The sequence below is a fragment of the Talpa europaea genome, assembly GCF_964194135.1.
Source record: "Talpa europaea genome assembly, chromosome: 2".
Classification (NCBI taxonomy): Eukaryota; Metazoa; Chordata; class Mammalia; order Eulipotyphla; family Talpidae; genus Talpa; species Talpa europaea.
In genome coordinates, this window is record NC_140068.1 from 107,129,000 (window position 1) to 107,152,357 (window position 23,358).

Sequence of the window (23,358 nt, forward strand, 5' to 3'; positions counted from 1 at the left end):
TTGTCAGCTCACACTTCCAGGTGTTCTGCTATAAACATTTGCATGCATGCAGGGTTTTAGTACAAACATATGTTTTTGAATTAGTTGGTAACTAGCTGGGGCAGTGATCGCTGGGCTGTATGTCAGGTCTTTGGGTTTTCAAAGAAACAGTCAAAGATCTTCCACAGTGACCGGTCATTTTGCGTTCCTGCCGGCAGTGATGAGGCTCCTGTTGTCCACATCCTGGGCAGCACCTGGACTTGTGCCATGTTTGCATTTTTCAGCCCCTACTAGGTGTGATGGCGTCACTGTTGTTCTTTTTGTCTTTCCCTAGTGCCCTGTGACGCTGAGCATCTGTTCATGTTCTTCCTTGTCGTCTGTGTCTCTTCTTGGTGACGTGTCTGTAACAGTCTTTTGTCCATTTTTCAAATGAGGCACGATTCGTTTACAACACTGTTTTTGTCCTTTTTAAAATTGGGTTATTTCTTTCTGCTCATTGAGTTTTAAATGTTATTTTGTAAATTCTAGATACAATCCTTGATGAGATTCATGATTTGCAAATGTTTTCCCCCACTCTGTGTCCTAAACTCCTGTACTGACAGGAAAACAAGCATTATTGTCCTGACAGAAGCGTAGTTATATAATATTTTTTTTTTTTTGGAGAAGAGAAATGATAAATTGCTAACTGGCTTTGAGCAGATGTCCTGGCTGACTGGGGTGTTGGGGGTGTAGAGGGAAGTGACTTACTCATCTGTATCCTTGAGTGTGATGTAAATGTTCTGGTATGTGCATGAAATATGCTTTCAAAAGTAAATTACATGACACTGCTCAACTTATAACACTCTTCACACATAACATCCAAATCACGTGTTAAGACCAGACTGGGACGTGTGTTACCAGTGATGGAATCGCACGTCATAGTTGCCAAAGTCATGGTTTCCCTTTGGGGTCACTCTGGTGTTGTCTGTTTTGTGGGTGTTGGACAAATGTATAATGACCTGTGTCCATCATTTGAACATCATGCAGAGTATTTTCACTGCCCCTAATGTCTTCTGTGCTCCAAGAAAACAAAACCAAACAAACTAACAAATACCCCAATGGAATCACATCAAACTAAAGTTTCTATATAGTGAAGGAAACTATCATTAAAATCAAAAGATAACACTGAGTCAGAGAAAATATTTGGACATCATCAATCCAACAAGGAGTTTGTATCCAAAATCCACAAAGAACTCCAAAACTAGAAAACAACCCAATCAAAACAGTGGCAGTGGAGCTAAATAGGTACTTTTCTAAAGAAGACACACAGATGACTAATAGGTACATGGATACATGTTCATCATCATGTGCTGTCAAGAAAATGCCAATTAAAACCACAATGAGTTACCACCTCACACCTGTGAGAATGACCCATTGAAGGGTGAGAAGGAAAAGGAACTCTGGTGCGTGGTGGGTGAGAATGGAGACTGGTCCTGTTAGTGGGACCCTCAAACCTGTACACTCTACATGGGATCTGCCATCAACGGCATAAAGACAAAACATACTGTCATGTATAACACCTTTGTTAGAAAAAAACTTGAATACAATGAGTGTGCAATAGAGAATTAGTGTGCAATAGGGAAAGAGAAGAGAAAGAATATAGATCAACAGTTCCCAATTAAGTACCCAAAGTTACCCGTCCCCTCACGGGTAAATGCCCAGCCAAACAGGGTTGGTTCAAAGCAGGCCCACTGAGACCCAAAAACCTGCCACAAGTCTGAGGCACCGACTGGTAGAGACCCATGGGACAGGGGCAGGAGGGGCCAGGCAAGTCTGGAAGGACAAGAGCAAAGTCAAAATCCACATCAAGATAACAGCTGCCATTGTCAGCCTCCCCATGGGTCCCTCACCCAGTCTTTGTCTCTTTCAAGTGTCTCTTTCCATGTACCCAACTCCCCGGCACAAGCCTAAGCCTGGAAGTTGAGGAATGTCATTACTAGTAGTGAATGTTATTGAAACAGCTTGAATTATTTACCACTACAGCGCACACAGAGCACATTTACTGCTCATGGAGACTCTGGAGGCAAAGAGGAAAGTGTGGCTTCTCCTCCCCAGGAGAGAAGCGGGTCTCAGGAGCGGGTGGTCTGTGGGTCACTCGCTCCCTTGGGTAGAAGAGCAGCTCTAATGGGGCCCTGGGGGCGACCTTACCCCGTGTCTGCAGTGCCCACGTAGGGAGAGCGGTCTCTAGGTATCTCTGCCCTTGATGTCCATCCTCACTGTCTGTGGCTGCAGAGGCCTCTTCTGCCTGAGGTGGACACTCACCCTGCAGCTCACAGATCCTGCTTGTCCTTTGGCCTCTCTCTGGGCTGACAGCCACGACTGCTGTTCACTAAAAGAACGTCATCATTTTTGTTAAAAGTCTAAGCTATTTCTTCACTAGAGAATCTTAGATGTTCCTCCCCCCGATGTTATTTTAAGCCCAGTTTCTCCCCCCACACTAACCCATGAGCATCTTCCATGGTTTCATTCACAGACATTTGTTCACTGTCTGCAGATCCCCCAGGAGGGAACAGGAGCGTGTGCAATGACTGGGCACGCTACATAGGTCCTCACACGTGTCCTCACAGGCCTCACCCTGGAGAGCTTCCTCCTGCTCCTGTGCGTGTCCACAGGGCATCTGCCCTGAAATTCCCCTGTTGCTTCATTAATGATGTGTTGTATCGCCTCAGTACCCAGGGCTCATAAAACAGGCATTTTTTTGCTTTGCTTTAACCTTGATTCCTCATTTCCCTCTATATCAATATCCTTTCTGTGAGAGAGTTTGAAGTGTTTGGGGAGAAACAGGAACCCTCCTCTACATGGTCCGCCTCCTAGATGATGTTGTCATCAGGGCTCACGGCCTTATGGTCACACCTCCTAACACACAGCCCTCCCCGGGCAAGGACTGGTCATGGGAGACAGACTTACAGCTTCCCGTGGCCTGAACTTTTCTCACCATTTGGTTCCTGCTTTTTCCATCAGAGACGAGCAGGAGGAGGGGAGTGTCCAGCTGTTCTCCGGGAACCCTCAGACTCTGTCCTCCCTCAGGCATGAGGGGACGAGCAGGGACAGGGAGTCAGGGTCCCGGCTGTGTCCAGGTTCTGCCGTCACTGGCCCTGATGGTCTTTTCATTATTTACCCTCATCTAGATAATAAGAATGAATTTGAAGTTCTTTTTAGCTCAAATCCTAACACTCTCTGGCAGGCATGAATTTTGTTTTTAAGATTTATTTATTTATTTTAAAATTTATTTATTTATGCATACAAGAACTGGGGTACAGATCCGAGGTATGGGGGGGTAAGAGGATTCATCAGAGACAGAGTGGGGAACAGAACAGTCAGAATGACTGAAACACACTGTTGAGGGGGGCAGTGGGTGAGTCAGGAGAGGTCTGCTGCGCCATGTGGGTATGTCCCTGGCCAGGGATCAAACTCGTGCTGCAGAGGCTGTGGACAGCTTCTTAGGTTGCATCTTAACCCCTTGCGCCACCAGGGAGGCCCAAGATTTATTTATTCATGCTTATAAGAACTGGGGAACAGGCCAGAGGTGCGGGGGATGGAAGGATTCACCAGAGACAGAGTGAGGAGCAGAACAGGCAGATCTACCGAATTACACTGCTGAGGGCAACAGCGGGTGAGACAGGAGAGCTCTGCTGTGCCATGTGGGTAGCTCCTTGGGCTGGCATCTAACTCATGCTTCAGAGGTTGAGGATAGCTTCACAGTGCTGTGCTTAACCCCTTATGCCACCAAGGAGGCTCACACATGAATTTTTGCAGCTTCACTTGTCACTTTCTCAGGCCTGAACAGAGAAGGGGGGTCAGGTGGGCACAGGACACCACACCCTGCAGTGTGCAGTTCCAATCTCAGGTTATGTTAAAACAGGGCAATGTTGGGGACAGTCACTGTCTCTGGGTCCTCATCCATGTGCTCACAATTGCAAGACAACACTCAGGCTCAGGGTGTAAAAGCAACAGGGTTTATTAAAAATGGGAGACTGCAAACAACAAAGGAGCGTCTAAGACGAGAAATGGCCATCTGTCCTACCTCAGACAGTGTCCTCAGTGTCCAGCAGTTCAAAACAGGGGCTAATCAAACAAGCTGTGCTATGGCAGCCTGGAGCTGGTGACAGTTGGTAAGCAGTGGACAGAGCCAACTCCCAGTGGCACCTGGAGGTGATCCCAGGTGGGGCTGCTCAGGTGATGCTGCAGCAACCAGGAACAGCTGTCCAAAGGCCAGGCAGACAGCACCAGGCCTTGGACTGAAAAGGCCCTGCTGCAATACCACCAGGAGATGGTGCCCAAGGATGAGAAGTGGTGGACAGCTCTCAGAGGAGGCTGGATACAGGTCAGCAGTGCTGTCAGCACTGGTCCAGAAGGCAATGGTGCCAGAGATGCCAATTTACATCTGATAGAGAGATGCCGTTGTACCATCAGCAAACAGCCTTAGAGAGGCTGGGCATACGCCACCCACAAACAGCTCCTTTAGAAACACGAGGGACAGCCTGACAGTGCTGTCTGCAGGCGGTGTTAGAGCCAGGGCCAGAGGCAGGGGTAGCAATCAGGTCTCAGCAAAGGTCTCTGGAAAGGTCTCATATTTTGTGGAGGTCTTGGCAAAGGTCTTTCTAGGAGTACCAACAGATCTGACCGGTAGTTGTCTATCAAGTGGCTCAAGCTGGCTGCTGCTCTGGCTTGTATCCTCTTCAGGGCGCCGCCTTCCAAGCCTGATTGGTCCCTTTATAATCCCAGCTGTTTGGTTGGTGCCAGTGGAGCTCCAATCAGATTGGTTCATTTAGAGCCCTGAATGATCTCAAAAACTTTGAATGTGGTGAGGGGAGCTACCTGGTGGCGCAGGGGTTAAAGACACAGCGCAATCAAGCTATTGACAGCCTATGCCACCAGTTAGATCCCTGGCGAGGGAGCCAACCCACATGGCACAGCAGACCTCTCCTGTCTTGCCTGCTGCTCCCCTTAGCAGTGTATTTCAGTAGACCCACCTTTTCTGCTCCCTACTCTGTCTCTGGTGAATCCTCTTGCCCCCCACACCTCTGGCCTAAACCCCAGTTCTGTATGCATACATAAGTAAAGAAAAAAATCTCTTTTAAAACAAACAAAAAAAAATCTTGAATGGCACCTGTGAGAGCTTGAATCTGACCGGTCCATTTCAATTCTGGCACTATATTCCTAACTGAAAGACATGCCAATGTGTCCAAACGCCTGAGGTCAGATAGTCTCACCCTGGAGTGCAGGCCGCTCTCACTCAGAGGGCATCAAATGGGCCCATAGGCTGCACATAGTAAGGTCCCCTCTCCCCCCAGCATCAGGGATCACAGTGGGAGTGGGCTTCAGCAGGGCCAGACACTCACCTGAGCATCCAGAGCAGGCACCCCCTCTATCACAGCCCACCAGGCCGGTCTACCACCTGCCACAGCACAGCGCAGGCCAACGCTGCCAGAGCTCAGGGAGGCCACAGGCTGCACACTGAGTTTGGGCCTAGAATGCCATGTGCCTCTCTTCCCGTGGCTTGTGTCAAGGCTTGCTACTGAAGCGGCCTCAGCAAAGCCGGTCATACCCCACTACTTGCACCAGGCTGCAGGGATCCAGATTAAATGTAGAAAAAGGAAAATGACCACTGGGCAAGGCTGCCCCCAGAGGACAAACTGACCAGAACAAAACTGAACCTGCGGTTCTCTCCTGTGGTGGCTCCTGGCAGCGTAGACAGCACACAAGACCTCAGGGAATCTGAGAATGACTCAGCTGAGAGCAGGCCTGGCAGAGGCTGTGGCCACAGGAGATGCTCCCAGGGGTCTCTTGTCTCCAGGCAAATGCTGCAGGTCACTTCTTCCACAGGGTGTCCAGTAGTGATCCCAAGGCCATGACTGTCCCCCAAGGTGGGTGAGGAAGGTGAACGGAGGGCAGAGGAGACACTCAGGGTAGAGGTGACCACATCTGCCCTGGTCAGGCTGCAGGAACCTCCTCCCTGCCCCGCACCCTCTCACCCTCTCCAATCTCTGCTCCCCATGGCGCCCCAGGCCTTTCTCAACATGGATGCTCACCTGCCTTCTCTGCTCCCCACACCCGGCAGCAAGGGCTCACAAGGCCTGGCATCACCTCCACTTTCTGTCCCACCTCATCTGCCTCCATCACCAGAGCAATATCAGGAGGAATTTTTTTAATCTGACTTCTCAATAGAACGGCTGCCTGGGCAGGTAGTGTTTGCCTGTCACTAAGAGGACCCAACCCTCACTCTGGATGTTTCCAGTGGATTTGACCACACTGATTCCTCAGCCTCCTCAGCAACCAGACCCTTCCCCACTACAACTGCCAGAGCAGGGGGACCCTGTGTGGTCAGAAACCTGGGTCACCCAATGTGTGGCCTGGGCTGTGCTTCTGAGTCTCACTCCCACAGTCATTAGTTACGCTGGGATCATGGTATCTGACAACTTCCAGGGTGTTGTGGGTTAAACTGAATAATTCACGGAAATATTTCTCTTATTTTCATTGTTGACTTTTTTCTTTTTTGGTTTACATTATGAAAACTCAATTCAACACTTTCTCCTTCTCCCAGGTTTTTTTCTTTTAAATATTTATTTATTTATACAAGCACTGGGTACTCTCAGAAGTGCAGGAGGGTGAGAGAATTCACCAGAGCCAGAGCGGGGAGCAGAACAGGCAGAGTGACGAAATACACTGCTGAGGGAGCAGCGGGCGGCAGGAGAGGTCTGCGCTCCATGTGGGACCCTCGCCAGCGGCCTGGGATGGAACCAGTGCTGCAGAGGCTGTGGGCAGCTTTGCAACCCAGGGCTCAATCACTGCGCCACTGGGGAGGCCCTCCCAGGTTTTATTCTAATTGCACACTATTGTTACAGCAACAACCCAAATAAAAGAACTTTTATCATTAAAAAAAAAAACTTACCTCTAATCCCAATGTAGCAAATACAATAATGATACTTAGCTTTCTGTGCTCTCTTCCAGTGTGGCCATGAATACAAGGAGATTCATCCTGAACACTAAGTGGGGAGAGACGTGGGAGAAGCAGAGTGGGTTTGACCTGATATGCTCTCCCTACTGCACATGGAGGGTTACGGTGGGGACATGGGAGAGCCCCAGAATGAGAAAGAAACATCAGTTCACCCCCTCTAACATTACATCTTCCACTAGCAACTGAGGTAGTCCCTGGTGGGTCCGCTAAACTTAAGCAGCCTGTTCAGCCACCATTTTTGCGACCTGCAGTTCTACATTCCTGTACAAGGTCAGAACTGCCTGGTCACTCAGTCATGGGAGCCAAACCTTACAAGGTGCCTTTCAAATCTTTCAAGAGCAGAAAGCTTGATCTCCCTGGGAAGGGTGTGCATCACAAGGTATGACCAGAAACACCCAAGGAGCCAAACACCAATGTATGACATGGGACCCCAGAAGCTGACCAGTGAACTGCCTTATTGACAAGATTAGGACCATGGTCCGGGGTCTGGGGTCTGGTTTTGATTACAACACTTGATCATCAAGCAGATAAGAATCATCTGGTCAGCAGACTCCTGTCCCCCTGAAGCCCAAGATGACATTCCTTATTTCACCCATCCTTTCCTCCTTGTCCTCCTACCCCATGTAACTTACGCAATAAAAAACAGCCAGGATCTTGCTCTTCAGTAGCATCCTGCATTATGTAGCCTACTCCACAACTCCTGTTTCTTTATCAGTGTGGTGTTGCATGACGCAACAAACCCTGCTCCATCTCTCCCTCCCTTCCTGGACTGTAGACATGTGAAAGGGACAAAGATGTGGATGAGAGGCCCATGGGGAGGCTGACAATGGCAACCCTTATCTTGATGTGGATTTTGATTTTGCTCTTGTCCTTCCAGACTTGCCTGGCCCCTCCGGCTCCCTCCCCATGTGTCTCTACCAGTAGGTGCTTTAGACTTTTGGCAGGCTTTCAGGCCTTGGTGGGCCTGCTTTTGGCCAAAACTGTTTGGCTGGGAATTTACCCATGAGGGGATGGGTAGCTTTGGGTGCATCACTTGTGAACTATTCTAACTATATTCTTTCTCTTCTCTCTATTGCACACTAATTCTCTATTACACACTAATTGTATTAAAGTTCTTTTCTATTTGAAGGTCTTATGTTTTAGAGTATGTTAGTATGTTTTGTCTTTATTCAGCTGATGGCAGATCCCATGTAGAGTGTACAGGTTTGAGGGTCCGGGGAACCCCTCATTCTGCTCACTAACAGGAACAGACTTCATCCCCACCCACCATGTACCAGAGTTCCTTTCCCTCCACACCCTTCAATGGGTCATTCTCACAGGTGTGAGGTGGTAGCTCATTGTGGTTTTAATTGGCATTTTCCTGACAGCACATGATGATAAACTTTTATTCATGTACCTATCAGCCATCTGTGTGTCTTCTTTAGAAAAGTACCTATTTAGATCCTCTGCCCCTGTATTGACTGAGTTGTTTTCTTGTTTTAGAGTTCTTTGTAGATCTTGGATATTAACTCCTTTATGGATTGATGATGTGCAAATATTTTCTCCGACTTGATACTGTCTTTTCATTTTAACGAGTTTCCTTCACTATGTAGCAGCTTTTTAGTCTCATGTGATTCCATTGGTTTCTTTTTGCTTTTGCTTCCTTGGAGCACGGAAGACATTATGGGCAGTGAAAATACTCTGCATGATATTCTCATGATGGACACAGGTCATTACACGTTTGTCCAACACCCACAGAGCGGACAACACCAGAGTGACCCCTGAGAGAAAACATGCCTTTGGGACTATGACATGCGGGCCCCTCACTGGTAACCCACGTGTCAGTCTGGTCTTAACACGTGATATGGACATGATGTGTGAAGAGTTTTATAAATTGAGGAATGAAGTGTAATTTACTTTTGAAAGTATATTTCATGCTCATACAAGGATATTTAAATAACACTCAAGGATATGCATAAGTAAGTATTCCCCTCCATCCCCCAACATCCCAGTCAGCCAGTATCTGCTCAAAACCAATTAGCAATTTATTTTTTCTCTTCTAAAAAAATATATCCATGCTTCTGTCTGGACAATAATACTTGTTTTCCCATCAATACAGAAGTTCAGGTCACAGAGTGGGGGAAAACATTTGCATATCACGATAAAGGACTGATAAAGGACTGTATTGAGAATTTACAAATAATGCTTAAAACTCAATGATCAACAAGAAATAACCAAATTTTAATAAGGACAAAAACAGTGTTATAAACATAGCAAAAAAAAAATTGACTTCTTGGCCTCCCAGAAGTGGTGCTGGTGGTTGAGCGCAGTGCTGTGAAGCTGCCTGCACGCTCTGCAGTGCAGGTTTGATCCCAGCCGGCAGGCAAGAATCCCACATGGCATGGTAGACCTCTCCTGTTGCACCCGCTGCTCCCCTGAGCAGTGTATTTCGTCGGTCTGCCTGTTCTATTCCCCACTCTGTCTCTGGTGAATTTTCTCACTCTCCTGCGCATCTGGCCTATACCCCGGTTCTTGGAAGCATGAATAAATAAATCTTTTAAAAAAATTGACTTCTAGGAGGGCGGAGCAACATGGCGGCGAGGAGACGCTGTAAGATCTCCCATTAAAAAAAAAGTTAATAGGGAGGAAAAGCGGCAGGTCCCAGTGAGATCTGGGACACGGAAGATAAATGGACGACTCCAGCAAACTACCCAAAGAAGAAAGTTGCCATAAAAGAGGACTAGAAGGGAGGAAAGCGCAGAACCCTGCTCCCCTCCCCCACCCACAAAGTCAGCACTCTCCGACCAACAGAAAGGAGGAAAAAAACAAACTAAAACGACCAACAAGAACAAACTACGCATCAAGCGGGACTGGAAGTGGAAAGGAACTATTTTAGCCACCACACCCCATGAACTGGAGCTGTGGAGAACCCTGCAGTATTCGCTGCGGAGGTGAGCAAACGGCTCCGGGTGCCATTAGAAAACAACAAAGACTCTGGAGACATGCACACAGCCCCGGGCCAGCCGGTAAGCTTGCGCCGAAAAGCGGCGCGCTTGAAAAGCAAATGTGGATCTTGGCTGCCCAGGTCCCCACACCTGTGACCTAGGCTTGCGGGGAGACACGCGGGGGCCCTCACTGAGGTGAAAGCCCCTCCCTGAGTAATCAGAAACCAGGCACCCGGGCATGGGTGCGGGGTGCAAAAGACGCCATTTCATGTGGACATTGAACTGGGCTACAGCCTGCGTCCTGGACCTGAGGGCTTTGGAACTGAGACCCGGGGCACGAAATTCAGGGTGTGGGGTCTCCATGATGGTGGGGCACAAGGCAGACACAGCACCCCAAAGTCGTTGAGATTTACCCTACCATTTCCACTCTGTTCCCTGTCCCACGGGATGAAAAAAACAGCCCCCCAAGGACACTAGGAGAGATCTCTAGCGCCACCTAGCGACCAGAAAAAAGTCACTACCACCCCATAGAACAGGGACCTTTCTTCAGAAAAGACTGCTTGAAACCAGCAGAAGGCTCCTGGAGGAGCCAATGGCCAGCTGGGAAGTTAGCCCACTCCAGGCCCCTTCCGACCAGCAGAATGAGCCCACAAGGGGAGCGGGCACCCACGGCTGGGGCAGACCGGGCGCGCAGAAGAGTGTGCCTGAGACCGGATGCGCAGGGAGTGCGCCCCGCATCGTCATTTTAGAACAGGGACGTTTCTTCAGTAAAGACTGCCTGAAACCAGCAGAAAGCTCCCTCAGGAACCAGAGGTGAGCGGGGAAGTTCACCCACGGCAGGCCTCTTCTGGCATGCAGTCCAAGCCCAGAGTGGGAGAGGGAACCCACCGCTGGGGCAGACCAGGCGCACAGTGGAGTGTGTCCCCACATCGGCATTTTATAACAGGGACCTTTCTTCAGTAAAGACTGCTTGAAACCGACAGACGGCTCCCGGAGGAGCCAGAGGGGAGCAGAGAAGTTCACCCAAGATGCCGGCCAGTCCCAGCAACACAGTGTCCCAATGCATACGGCAAATTAGAAAACAGATGGTAGTGAGTAGAAGAACCACAAACAACCTAACAACTCCTCAGGAAAAAAGCACACCACAAAAAGAAAACCACCCCCCAGATTGCAACAACAGTAACTTGGAAGAACTTCTCAGCCTTCCAGAAAGAGAATTTAAAATTGCCATGATTAAAAAAGTGACAGAACTCATAAAGGAAAACAATGATATGAGAAAAATAATCAACGATCAGAAGAATGAAATTGAATCCCTAAAGGGGGAAGCAAAAGAAACGCTGGAGATCAAAGAATTAATGGAGGAACTAAAGAACTCTGGGAAAAGCAATGAAAGCAGAATAGATGAAATGGAAGAATGAATAAGTGCTCTTGAAGACACAGAGATAAAAAGAACCAAAACAGAAAAGGAAAGAGAAGTACAAAGGAAAAAGACCGAAAAAAGACTTCGGGAACTATCTGACTCCATGAGGAAAGGAAATATAAGAGTTATAGGAATCCCAGAAGGAGAAGAGAGAGATGTAGGAACAGAGAAAATATTCAAAGAGATAATTGAAGAGAACTTCCCAAATATGAAGAAGGAGCTGAAAATTGATATAGAAGAAGCAAGAAGAACACCAAAATTCCACGACGAAAGGAAAAATACAGCAAGACACATAATAGTAAAGCTCCCAAGAATCCAGGACAAGGAAAAAATAATGAAGCTGACAAGAGGGAAGAAACAGATAACATCCAAAGGAAAACCAATCAGGCTGACATCAGACTTCTTCGAAGAAACACTACGGGCAAGGAGAGAGTGGAGGGACATAGTCAACAGACTCCAAGAAAACAGATGCCAACCAAGAATACTCTATCCCGCAAAGCTCTCCTTCCGCTATGAAGAAAGAATAAGGACCTTCCCAAACAAACAGAAACTTTGGAATTTCATTACGACTAAACCCCCACTCCAAAAAATACTACAAGGAATCCTAAAGCCAGAACCTCAGAGGGACGAATAACAATGAAAGAAGGCCAAAAATAAAAATTATTAAAAGAATAAATAAAATCAAAGGAAAGACAAACACAATGGCAAATACAGATGCTAACCTATCAATATTAACTCTAAATGTAAATGGACTAAACTCTTCAATAAAAAGACACAGAGTTGCAGCCTGGATTAAGAAACAAAACCCAACCTTTTGCTGTCTCCAGAAACACATTTAGCTACAAAAGATAAAAATAGACTCAAAGTGAAAGGATGGAAAACAATCCTACAAGCAAATGGACCAAAAAAGAAAGCAGGTACAGCTATACTTATATCAGATAAAACAGATTTCAAACTCAAAAAAATAAAAAGAGACCCCAACGGTCACTACATTATGATCAAGGGGACAATACTTCAAGAAGAAATAACATTCATTAACATATACTCACCAAACTAAGGAGCACCAAAATATATCAGACAACTGTTGTCATCTCTGAAAACAGACATCAGAGAAAACACATACATAGTGGGAGACTTCAACACACCACTATCAACAATGGATAGATCAACAAGACAAAAAATGAGTAAAGAAACTAAAGCTCTAAATAAGGACCTAGAGCATTTGGGCTTAACAGACATCTATAGAACACTAAACCCCCAAAAAAACGGAGTACACATTTTTCTCAAGCGCACACGGATCATTCTCCAGGATCGATCACATACTGGGGCACAAGACAAACATCAACAGATACACCAAGATTGAAATCATACCAACCATCTTTTCTGACCATGAAGGCATCAAACTAGAAATAAACCATAAAAAGAAGGCAAGGAATTTTCCTACCTCATGGAGATTAAAAACCACACTACTGGAAGACCACTGGACTAATGAGGAGATCAAAGAAGAAATTAAAAAATTCTTAAAATTGAATGACAAGGAGGACACCAATATCCTTAATGTATGGAATGCAGCAAAAGCAGTAATAAGAGGAAAATATATAGCAATAGAGGCTCACATCAAGAAACAAGAAAGAACTCAAAGAAACAACCTAATCTCGAAGCTCAAAGATCTAGAAAATGAACAACAAAAAAACCCAAAACCAGTAGAAGAGAAGAAATAATAAAAACCAAAGCAGAAATAAATGAAATTGAAACTAAAAAAAATCCAAAAGATCAATGAAACCAAGAGCTGGTTCTTTGAAAAAATCAATAAAATAGACAAACCCCTAGCCAGGCTCACAAAGGAAAAAAGGGAGAAAGCACAAATAAACAGGATCATAAATGAAAGAGGAGAAATCACAACAGACACAGCAGAAATCAAAAGAATAATCAGTAACTACTATGAACAGTTATATGGAAACATGTTCAACAATCTAGAGGAGATGGACAAATTCCTACAACTCTACAATCACCCAAAGCTAGATAAAGAAGAAATAGAACACCTAAACAGACCAATTACAAGCAGCGAAATTGAAATGGTAATCAAAAACCTCCCCAAAAACAAAAGCCCAGGACCTGATGGATTTACAAATGAATTCTACCAAACATTCAGAGACGAATTAGTGCCTATCCTTCACAAACTCTTCCAAAAAATTGAGAAGGAAGGGACAATACCAAACACGTTCTATGAAGCCAACATTACACTAATACCAAAACCGAACAAGGACAACACACAAAAAAGAAAACTACAGGCCAATCTCCCTAACGAACACTGATGCAAAAATCCTCAATAAAATTTTAGCTATCAGAATCCAACAATGTATCCACTAGATAATTAACCACAACCAAGTAGGATTCATTACAGGGACAAAAGGATGGTTCAACATCCGAAAATCAATCAACGTTATCCAACACATCAACAAAAAGAAATATAAAAACCATATGATAATATCAATAGATGCTGAGAAAGCTTTTGACAAAGTGCAACACCCATTTATGATAAAAGCCCTTGAAATTCTTGGGATATAAGGAACATACCTCAACATCATAAAGGCCATATAAGACAAGCCAACAGCCAAGTATCATTCTCAATGGTGAAAAGTTGAAAGCAATTCCATTAAGATCTGGAACAAGACAAGGATGTCCACTCTCACCATTGCTTTTCAATATAATACTGGAAGTCCTAGCCAGAGCAATAAGACAAGAGAAAGACATCCAAGGAATCCAAATAGGAAAAGAAAAAGTCAAACTATCACTATTTGCAGATGATATGATAATATACATAGAGAACCCCAAAATCTCCACAAAAAACCTAATTCAACTCATCAATCAGTTCAGTAAAGTGGCAGGATACAAAATCAACATGCAAAAGTCAGTAGCCTCCCTATACACAAACAATAAGTCTGAAGAAGAAGAAATAAAAAAAACCATCCCTTTTATTATCGAAACAAAAAAAATCAAATATTTGGGAATAATCTAACAAAAGAGGTAAAGGACCTATACAAAGAAAACTATAAAACACTGTTAAAAGAAATAGAAGAAGACACAAAGAAATGGAAAGACATCCCCTGCTCATGGATTGGAAGAATAAACATTATTAAAATGGCCATCCTACCAAAAGCAATATACAGATTCAATGCTATTCCAATGAAAATTTCAATGTCATTCTTCAAAGAAATAGAACAATTATTGATGAAATTCATATGGAATCACCAAAAACCCCGAATAGCCAAAGCTCTCCTCAAAAAAAAAGAAGGGAATGGAGGCATCACACTCCCAGACTTCAAACTCTACTACAAAGCCATAATCATCAAAACTGCATGGTATTGGAACAAGAACAGACATACAGACCAATGGAATCAAATAGAAAATCCAGAAATAAACCCACAGATTTATGGTCAACTAATCTTTGACAAAGGAGCAAAGACTATGCATTGGAGCAAAGAAAGTTTGTTCAATAAATGGTGCTGGGAAAACTGGGTTGCTACATACATGCAAAAGAATGAAGCTTGACCACTACCTCACACCATACACAAAAATCAACTCAAAATGGATTAAAGAACTAGACATAAGACCTGAAACCATAAAATACATAGAAGAAAATATAGGCGAAACAATACGTGATATTCACATCAAAGACATCTTTACAGACACATCACCCAAGGCAGTGATAGTGAAGGCAAAGATAAACAGCTGGGACTACATCAAATTAAAGAGCTTCTGCACAGCAAAAGAGACAATAACAAAAACAAAGAGAAACCCCACCAACTGGGAGAACATTTTTGCACACAACACTAATGATAAAGGACTGGTCACAAAAATCTGCAAATAGCTGATGAGACTCAACAACAACAAAGAAAATAATCCCGTCAAAAAATGGGCAGAAGAGCTAAAAAGAAACTTCTCTGAAGAGGAAATGCAAATGGCCAACAGGCATATGAAAAAATGTTCAACATCACTTGTAATCAGGGAAATGCAAATCAAAACTACAATGAGATACCATCTTACACCAGTGAGAATGGCACATATTAAACAAACTAGCAACAACAAATGTTGGTGAGGGTGTGGAGAAAAAGGAACTCTCCCGCACTGTTGGTGGGAGTGCAAACTGGTCCAACCGCTATGGAGAGCTGTGTGGAGATTTCTGGACCTACTAAACATAGAGCTTCCATAGGATCCAGCAATTCCACTCCTAGGTATTTACCCAGAGGACACAGAAACATCAATTCCAAAGAGCACCTGCACCCCTATGTTTATAGCAGCACTGTTTACAATAGCTAAGCTTTGGAAACAACCCAAGTGCCCAAAAATAGATGACTGGATCAAGAAGATGTGGTACATATATACCATGGAATATTACTCAGCATTCAAAAAAGATAAACACATGCAATTTGCAGCAACATGGATGGCGCTGGAAGGGATCATGCTCAGCGAAATAAGCCAGAAAAAAAAAGAAAAATACCGGATGGTCTCATTCATAGCAGGAATTTAGAAAACTTAAATAAGGGACCAGGAAAATGAATAACTATAAGAAAGTGAAAATCAAAATCAACAAACAACTATGAACCAGAGACACTCTATGGGGGGTAGGGGAGGGGAGGGGAGGGATTGGGGTCAAAATAAGGGGGTTGCAATTGTATGGGGAATATAAAAATAAAATTTATTATTTAAAAAAAAATTGACTTCCATAGACATAACAACTATGCAGACATAGAAAATTAAAAATATGAACAAATGCTCAATTATCACAGTTAAGAACAACAGTGATACCATCACCCTGCTGTCGAGGGTGTGCACAACAGGAGCCTCATCAGGTTCGTCGTAAAAGATCCTTAGGGGCTGAGAAATACATCAAATCCCTGCGCGCTGCCGCTGCCTGGTTGAGAACAAAACAAACCTGGTCAGAGATGAGACCACAGGAGGGACTGATGGGGGTGACTCCCCCATGGGCTCCTTCTACACTGTCCCCAGGTATTCAGGGACCAAACCCATGATCCACCCTTACCTGCAGCCTTAGTGTAGCTTCCTCCTTGTCCCCCTGCGGGAAGAAACATCCTGTGAGACCAGGCAGGAGTCAGGTCAGAAGCCTAAAGGAATCTTTTAATCCTGCACCACAGGGAAGTTTCCAGAACTGTGACTAAGACCCAGGTCAGGACTGGGAAAAATGAAGAAAGGAAAAAGGGTGTGGGGCGGGGGGGGATTGGACTATATGCCCCCTTGGCAAGACATGTGTGTGGATGGTACTTCCCATTAACCAGGTAGGGCAAGTTCTCCATGGAACATGAAAGCCCCCAGTGGACAAGACCCCCCTCTCCCTTCCCTACCTCAGCGCTTCTTCCTCCACATCACAGCTGCAGCCACTGCAGCTCCAGTGAGCACAACTCCGAGAACCAGGCCAGCAAAGAAGTACGCAGTGGTGATGGAGGACTGAGGAGGGGGCACTGGAAGGGAAGGGAAGGTGAGACCCTAAGCCCCAGGCCTCATCCTGACCCTCTGAAGTTCTCCAGAAGGGCTCCTGATGCCCCTGAGAAATTCTGTGCCCACGTTCCCTCCTTACCCCATCTCAGGACCCGGGGCTCCAGCAGCCCCTCATGCTGCACATGGCACGTGTATCTCTGCTCCTCTCCAGAAGGCACCACCACAGCCGCCCATTTCTGGAAGGTTCCATCGCCCCCAGGCCTGGTATCCACCAGCTCTGTGTCCTGGGTCAGGTCCTCCCCATCTCGCTGCCAGGTCAGGGTGATGTCCGCAGGGTAGAAGTCCAGGGCCCAGCACCTCAGGGTGACCTCATGCTCAGAGGTGGGGTGCTGGGTCATGCGTGTCTTTGGGGGATCTGAGGTGGTAAATCAGAAAAATTCACTCTGCGTTTCCTCCATGGACACTGAAGAATCCTCATGAGACCATCCTCACAATGGACAAGACAACTGGTGTGGCAGCAAGAAGCATAAAATGTAAAAAACAGGCTAGTCTGGGGGAATCTCTGAGATTCTCCTATTCCTTAGAAAGTTCTAGAATGAGGAGGAAAACCCAGGGTAGGATGAAGCAGATGGAGAGGAACACAGATTTTTTATTCCTGACCTGGGTGGAAGGCGAATGACACAGAAAAGCAGGAATCATCACATAACTGAAAATGTTCTCAGACCAGAAATAAGACTGAGAGAAACTCCTGGTTCTCAAATAAGCCTCCTGGTCAAAAGGACCCGGTGACGTGTGATGTCAGGGACTGTCTGTCTTTCTCAGGAGAGACGGGATCCCTTCACTGTCCTTCAGGAGAAGCAGGAGTCTCTGGGAGTCTCTCTAGTGCAGAACATGAAACCCAGGGGAGTCCCCCTCTCGGGACTAGAGAGAGGATTCATTTCCCGCAGTTATTCCAGGCAGGGGAGGACCGGGAGGCCTCCAGGCCCCTCTTACCCGTGCGCTGCAGAGTCTCCTTCCCGTACTCCAGGAATCTGCGCAGCCACCTCAAGCACCTGCTCCCCACATAGTCCCTGAATTTCTCTGCCACACCCAGGGCCTCCCACTCGCGCCGGGTGATCTGAGCGGCCGTGTCCACCGCGGTCCAGGAGCGCAGGTCCTCGTTGAGTGCCAGGTAATCGGCGCCGTCGTAGGCGAACTGACTGTGCCCGTGGAGGAGGCGCCCGTCGGGCCCCATGTCGCAGCCATGCATCCTCTGGAGGATGTGAGAGCCTGTCCCCGCCCCGTCACCCCGCGTCACCCCGCCCGGCCCCGCCCTCCCATCCTGAATAAACTAAACCAAATGAAACAGGGTGAAAGTCCCGCGGGCTGTTCCCGGCCAGCTTCCAAAGAAGCCTGGAGGGGGAGACCCTGGGCAACCCCACTTCCGTGGGGCTGGGGGTGCTGACCCGGCCCGGCCCCGCGCCAGCTCACCGGTCTGGCTGTGGTTGTGGAGCCCGCGCAGGGAGTCCAGCTGCGCTCGGTACCACTGTGCGTTGCTCCTTTGGTGCCGCGTCTCCTCGTCCCGATCCTCCTGCCCCACCTGCTCCATCCAGGGCGCCCGCGGCTCCGCCCTCTGGCCCGAGGAGTGGCTGTCGAACCGCCCGAACTGCGTGTCGTCTACGTACCCCACGGCGATGAAGCGGGGCTCCCCGAGGCCGGGCCGGGACATCGTGGTGTAGAAAAACCTCATGGAGTGGGGGCCTGGGGGCGGGAGGGGAGACCCGGCCTATTCTTCTCCCCTTTCGGGGGCTCGAGTCCCAGGGGGACGCCGACGGGTGGGTGAAAGACTAGTAAGAGTGAAAAGCGGCTGCGGGACGAAAATGGCCGGGACTCGGGGGGCAGGAGGAGGCTGGGGTCTCGGGGGTACGGAAAGGGGCCAGGACGGGTCGGGGCCGAGGTGGGGGGACAACTAGGGCGGCGGCGAGGTCGCGCCTTTCCCACGCCCGCCCACGCCCTCGCTCCCGCCTCTGGTAGCGCCCTGTCCCCTCCCGACCCGCACTCACCCGCCCGGGTCTCCCTCGGGGCCGCGGCCACCGCGAGCAGGAGCAGGAGGGCTGCGCCCCCCATCCCCCAGGACGCGCCTCCACCCGGCTGGGGAGACAGAGTCCCGGCGGGTGGGTGGGGGCTTTGGAACTGGGGCCGCGGGGCTGCTGATTGGCTGCTCTGGACACCTCCAGGCAATGGGGAGTGAGACCTGGGGTGACTCACCAGTATCCAGGAAGGAGGACCCGACACAGGTTGTGAGAAGGCGCGAAAGTGGGGAGATGGGGAATCCCCAACAGTAACCTTCCAGCCCCAGACAGCGCCCTGGGTGCTCAGACCTTGAGAGCCACCCCCTGAGACTTGGGACTTTGCTGCCCTCTCCTCTGCTGCACCAAGACCTTAGTCACACCGTCTCCCTGAGTCCAGGCCCAGGAATTGGGTCAGCGATTCTCAGACAATTTTTTTCAGGATGTCTGCACAGTCTTACAAATTACTACGGATTCCATGTATAATTTTGTTATGTGGGTTATAGCTTTAAATATTTACTTTACTGGAATAAAACCTTTTTAAAAGATGTTATTACTTCTTTACTTTAGAATAATAACAACCAATGTGTGCTAACAAAGCATTTTTAAGAAAACAACTTTCTGTAAATATAAGGATAATGAAAGGAGGGTAACGTTCACATTTTATATTTTTACAAGTGTCATTTTTGTCTCATTAGAAAATCTTTTATTTTCATAGTTTCTTCTACATTTAATGTTTTGTTTGAAATCTATGAAAAAATATACAATTTCAAGGAAATAGGTAGGAATAGTATTTTAATAACCTTTTCAGATTATGAATATTCAACTTTGTTACAACTTTCATACTAAATTATAACGATATATAAGTAATATTTTCTCAAAGATTATTTGCAAAGTGAAACCTGAAACAATGTCTTTGAATATTTCCTATTCTTTTATATTAACCCCATAGGCCTCTCTTAAAGATTAATGGATCTTGTACAATTGTATGATTTTTTTTTTTAAAGTTACCTATTGTTTCATTATGTTCCATAGCTATATAGTGTTAATTACACTGGGATCAAGTTATCAAAAATCATGTTTTATTTTTTACCACAGATCCCAAAAGAAAAATTAGTCTGTACTGTAAGTTCTCAAGTTTATAGTGAAAGGACTCAATTTTCCATAATTCCGGTTTTCTCTGGGAGTTTACATTTTATCAAGGCAACAAGTGTCATCAGTTGATTTTTAAAAGGGACAGACTCACATTCATTTTCAGGAAAGTGTCTCCCAATTCAGCTAGTCTAAGTAACCATAGTTTCAGTCATTCATTCCTTCAATTAAAGATGGGATAGCCTAAAAAAAAAAGGCTAATTCACTTCATACATTTCCCCGGGGGACACAGCCCTTTGGACTGTAGCAGATGGGCCTGATGTGCACTCCCTTGCTATGGTTTCAGACCTTTAAAAAAAAACGTGGATTTCAGGATGATAAAATAGAAAAGATACTTTCATGATTTAACCAGGACATTTTTTTCATTTTATATATTTTTTACATCGTTTTTCTTTTTTTTTTTTTTAAAGATTTATTTATTTATTTATTTATTTATTTATTTATTTATTTATACAAGCACTGGGTACAGTCAGAAGTCTGGGAGGGTGAGAGAATTCACCAGAGCCAGAGGGGAGAGCAGAGCAGGCAGACTGACGAAGTACACTGCTGAGGGGAGCAGCGGGCGGCAGAAGAGGTCTGCGCACCACGTGGGACCCTCCCTGGAGGCCAGGGATTGAACAGCGTTGCAGAGGCTGCAAGCAGCTTCGCAACCCAGTGCTCAAGCGCTGCGCCAACGGGGAGGCCCCATTTTTCATTTTTGTACAATGTATGCATTTTTATCTTGGTGATAGTCCCCATACAATTCCCACCCTCCTTATTTTGTCCCTACTCCCTCCCCTCACACCCCGGAGTGTGTCTCTGGTTTATAGTTGTTTTTGATTTAATTTTTACTTTATTATACTAGTCTTTTTCCTGGTCCCTTATTTATGTTTTCTAAATTCCTGCTATGAGTGAGACCATCCGATTTTTCTTTCTAGGCTATTTTGCTGAGCATGACCCCTTCCAGCTACATCCATGTTGCTGCAAATTACATGAGTTTATCTTTTTTGGTTGCTGAATAGTATTCCATTGTGTATATATGCCACATCTTCTTGATCCAGTCAACCATTTGGGCTGTTTCCATAGCTTACCTATTGTAAATAGTGCTGAAATAAACATAGGGGTGCAGGTGCCCTTTTGAATTAATGTTTCTGTGTCCTTTGGGTAAATACCTAGGAGTGGAATTGCTGGATCATATGGAAGCTCTATCTTTAGTAGGTTGAGGAATCTCCACACAGCTTTCCATAGTGGTTGGATCAGTTTGCACTCCCACCAACAGTGCAGGAGTCTTCATTTTCTCCACATCCTCGTCAACATTTGTTGTTGCAAGTTTTTTAATATGTGCCATTCTCACTGGTGTAAGATGGTATCTCATTGTAGTTTTGATTTGCATTTCCCTGATTACAAGTGATGTTGAACATTTTTTCAAGAGGCTTGTTGGCCACTTGCATTTCCTCTTTGGAGAAGAGTCTTTTTAGCTCTTCTGCCTATTTTTTGACTTGATTATTTATTTTTGCTGAGTCTCATTAGCTCATCAGCTTTTGTTGAGTCTCATCAGATTATTGTAATAGGTCCTTTATCGTTACAGTTGTGTGCAAAAATTTTCTCCCAATAGGTGGGGTGTTTCTTTGTTTAGGTTGCTGTCTCTTTTGCTGTATAGAAACTCTTTAATTTGACGTAGTTCTAGCTGTTTATCTTTGCCTTAGCTATCACTGTTTTGGGTGATGTGTCTTTAAAGATGTTACTGAGGTGTATGTCGTGTAGTGTTTAGCCTATATTTCCGTTTATATATTTTATGGTTTCAGGTCTTATGTCTATTTCTTTAATCCATTTTGATTTTTTTTTTTTTTTGTGGATGGTGTGAGGTAGTAGTCAAGCTTCATTCTTTTGCATGTAGTGACCCAGTTTCCCCAGCACCATTTATTGAACAACCTTTCTTTGTTCCATTGCATATTCTTTGCTTCTTTGTGAAAGGTTAGTTGACTGTAAATCTGTGGGTGTATTTCTGAATTTTCTATTTGGTTCCATTGGTCCGGGTGTCTGTCCTTCTTCCAATACCATGCAACTTTGATTATTATGGCTTTGTATTACAGTTTGAAGTCTGAGTGTATGATAGCTCCAGTCCCTTCATTTTTTTTAAGGAGAGATTTGGCTATTTGGGGTTTTTGGTGGCTCCATGTAAATTTCATCAGTATTTGTTCTATTTCTTTGAAGACTGTCATTGAAATTTTTATTGGAATAGCATTGAATCTGTAAATTGCTTTTGGTAGGATGGCCATTTTGATACTGTTAATTCTTCCAGTCCATGAGCAAAGGATGTCTTTCCATTTCTTTGTGTCTTCTTCTATTTCTTTTAACAATGTTTTATAGTTTTCTTTGCATAGGTATTAGGTTTATTCCCTAGTATTTGATTTTTTTGCTTCAATAATAAAGGGGATGGTTTTCTTGATTTCTTCTTCAGATTTATTGTTTGTGTATAGGAAGGCTACTGATTTTTGTGTGTTGATTTTGTATCCTGCTACTTTACTAAAATGATTGATTAGTTTGATTAGTTTTTGGGGTTCTCTATGTATATTATCATATCATCTGTGAATAGTGATAGTTTGACTTTTTCCTTCCCTATTTAGATTCCTTGTATGTCTTTCTTTTGTCTTATTGCTCTGACTAGGACTTCTACTATTACGTTGAAAAGCAGTAGTGATAGTGGTCATCCTTGTCTTGTTCCAGATCTTAATGGAAATGCTTTTAACTTTTCACATTTAGAATGATATTGGCAATGGGCTGATCATATATGACCTTTATGATGTTGAGGTATGTTTCTTGTATCCCAAGAATTTCAAGGACCTTTATCATAAATGGGTGTTGTATTTTGTCAAAAGCTTTCTCAGCATCTATTGATATTATCATATGTATATTTCTTTTTGTTGATGTTTTGGATTACATTGATTGATTTTGGATGTTGAACCATTCTTGTGTCCCTGGAATAAATCCGACTTGGTCATGGTGATTTATCTTATGGATACATTGTTGAATTCTGATAGCTAAAATTTTATTGAGGAATTTTGCATCAGTGTTCATTAGAGAGATTGGCCTGTAATTTTCTTTTTTTGTTCGGTCCTTGTTTGGTTTTGGTATTAGTGTAATGTTGGCTTCATAGAACGTGTTTGGTATTGTCCCTTCCTTCTCAATTTTTTGAAAGAGTTTGGGAAGGATAGGCACTAGTTCATTTCTGAATTTTTGGTAGAATTCTTTTGTAAATCTGTCTTAACCAGGACATTTTGAAGTGAAACTGATTTGGATTTTTTTTTTTTCCTGCAAGTAAGTGGTGGTGAAGAACAACTACTACTGCAGTTGGTACTGTAGTCTCCATTCTTACTAAGTTTTACCTCAGAGGAAATGTCA

At 45.1% G+C, this 23,358-nt stretch overlaps 2 protein-coding genes across 2 annotated transcripts in view; one reads left to right on the forward strand and one right to left on the reverse strand.

Moving 5' to 3' along the window:
* The window catches only part of LOC311167623 (HLA class I histocompatibility antigen, alpha chain G-like), a gene marked incomplete at both ends in the record, with an annotated part of 140,837 nt that extends 122,352 nt beyond the window's left edge, over positions 1-18,485 (reverse strand). Inside the window, 4 exons of the mRNA XM_084228699.1 lie at positions 16,365-16,414; positions 16,917-17,192; positions 17,771-18,046; positions 18,248-18,485. Of these exons, the coding sequence (XP_084084825.1) occupies positions 16,365-16,414; positions 16,917-17,192; positions 17,771-18,046; positions 18,248-18,485 (840 nt within the window). The remainder of the gene's footprint in view (positions 1-16,364; positions 16,415-16,916; positions 17,193-17,770; positions 18,047-18,247) is intronic.
* LOC311188219 (patr class I histocompatibility antigen, A-126 alpha chain-like) overlaps positions 1-23,358 on the forward strand; it is a gene marked incomplete at both ends in the record, with an annotated part of 330,968 nt that overhangs the window by 274,215 nt on the left and 33,395 nt on the right. The gene's annotated exons all lie outside the window — the stretch shown is intronic.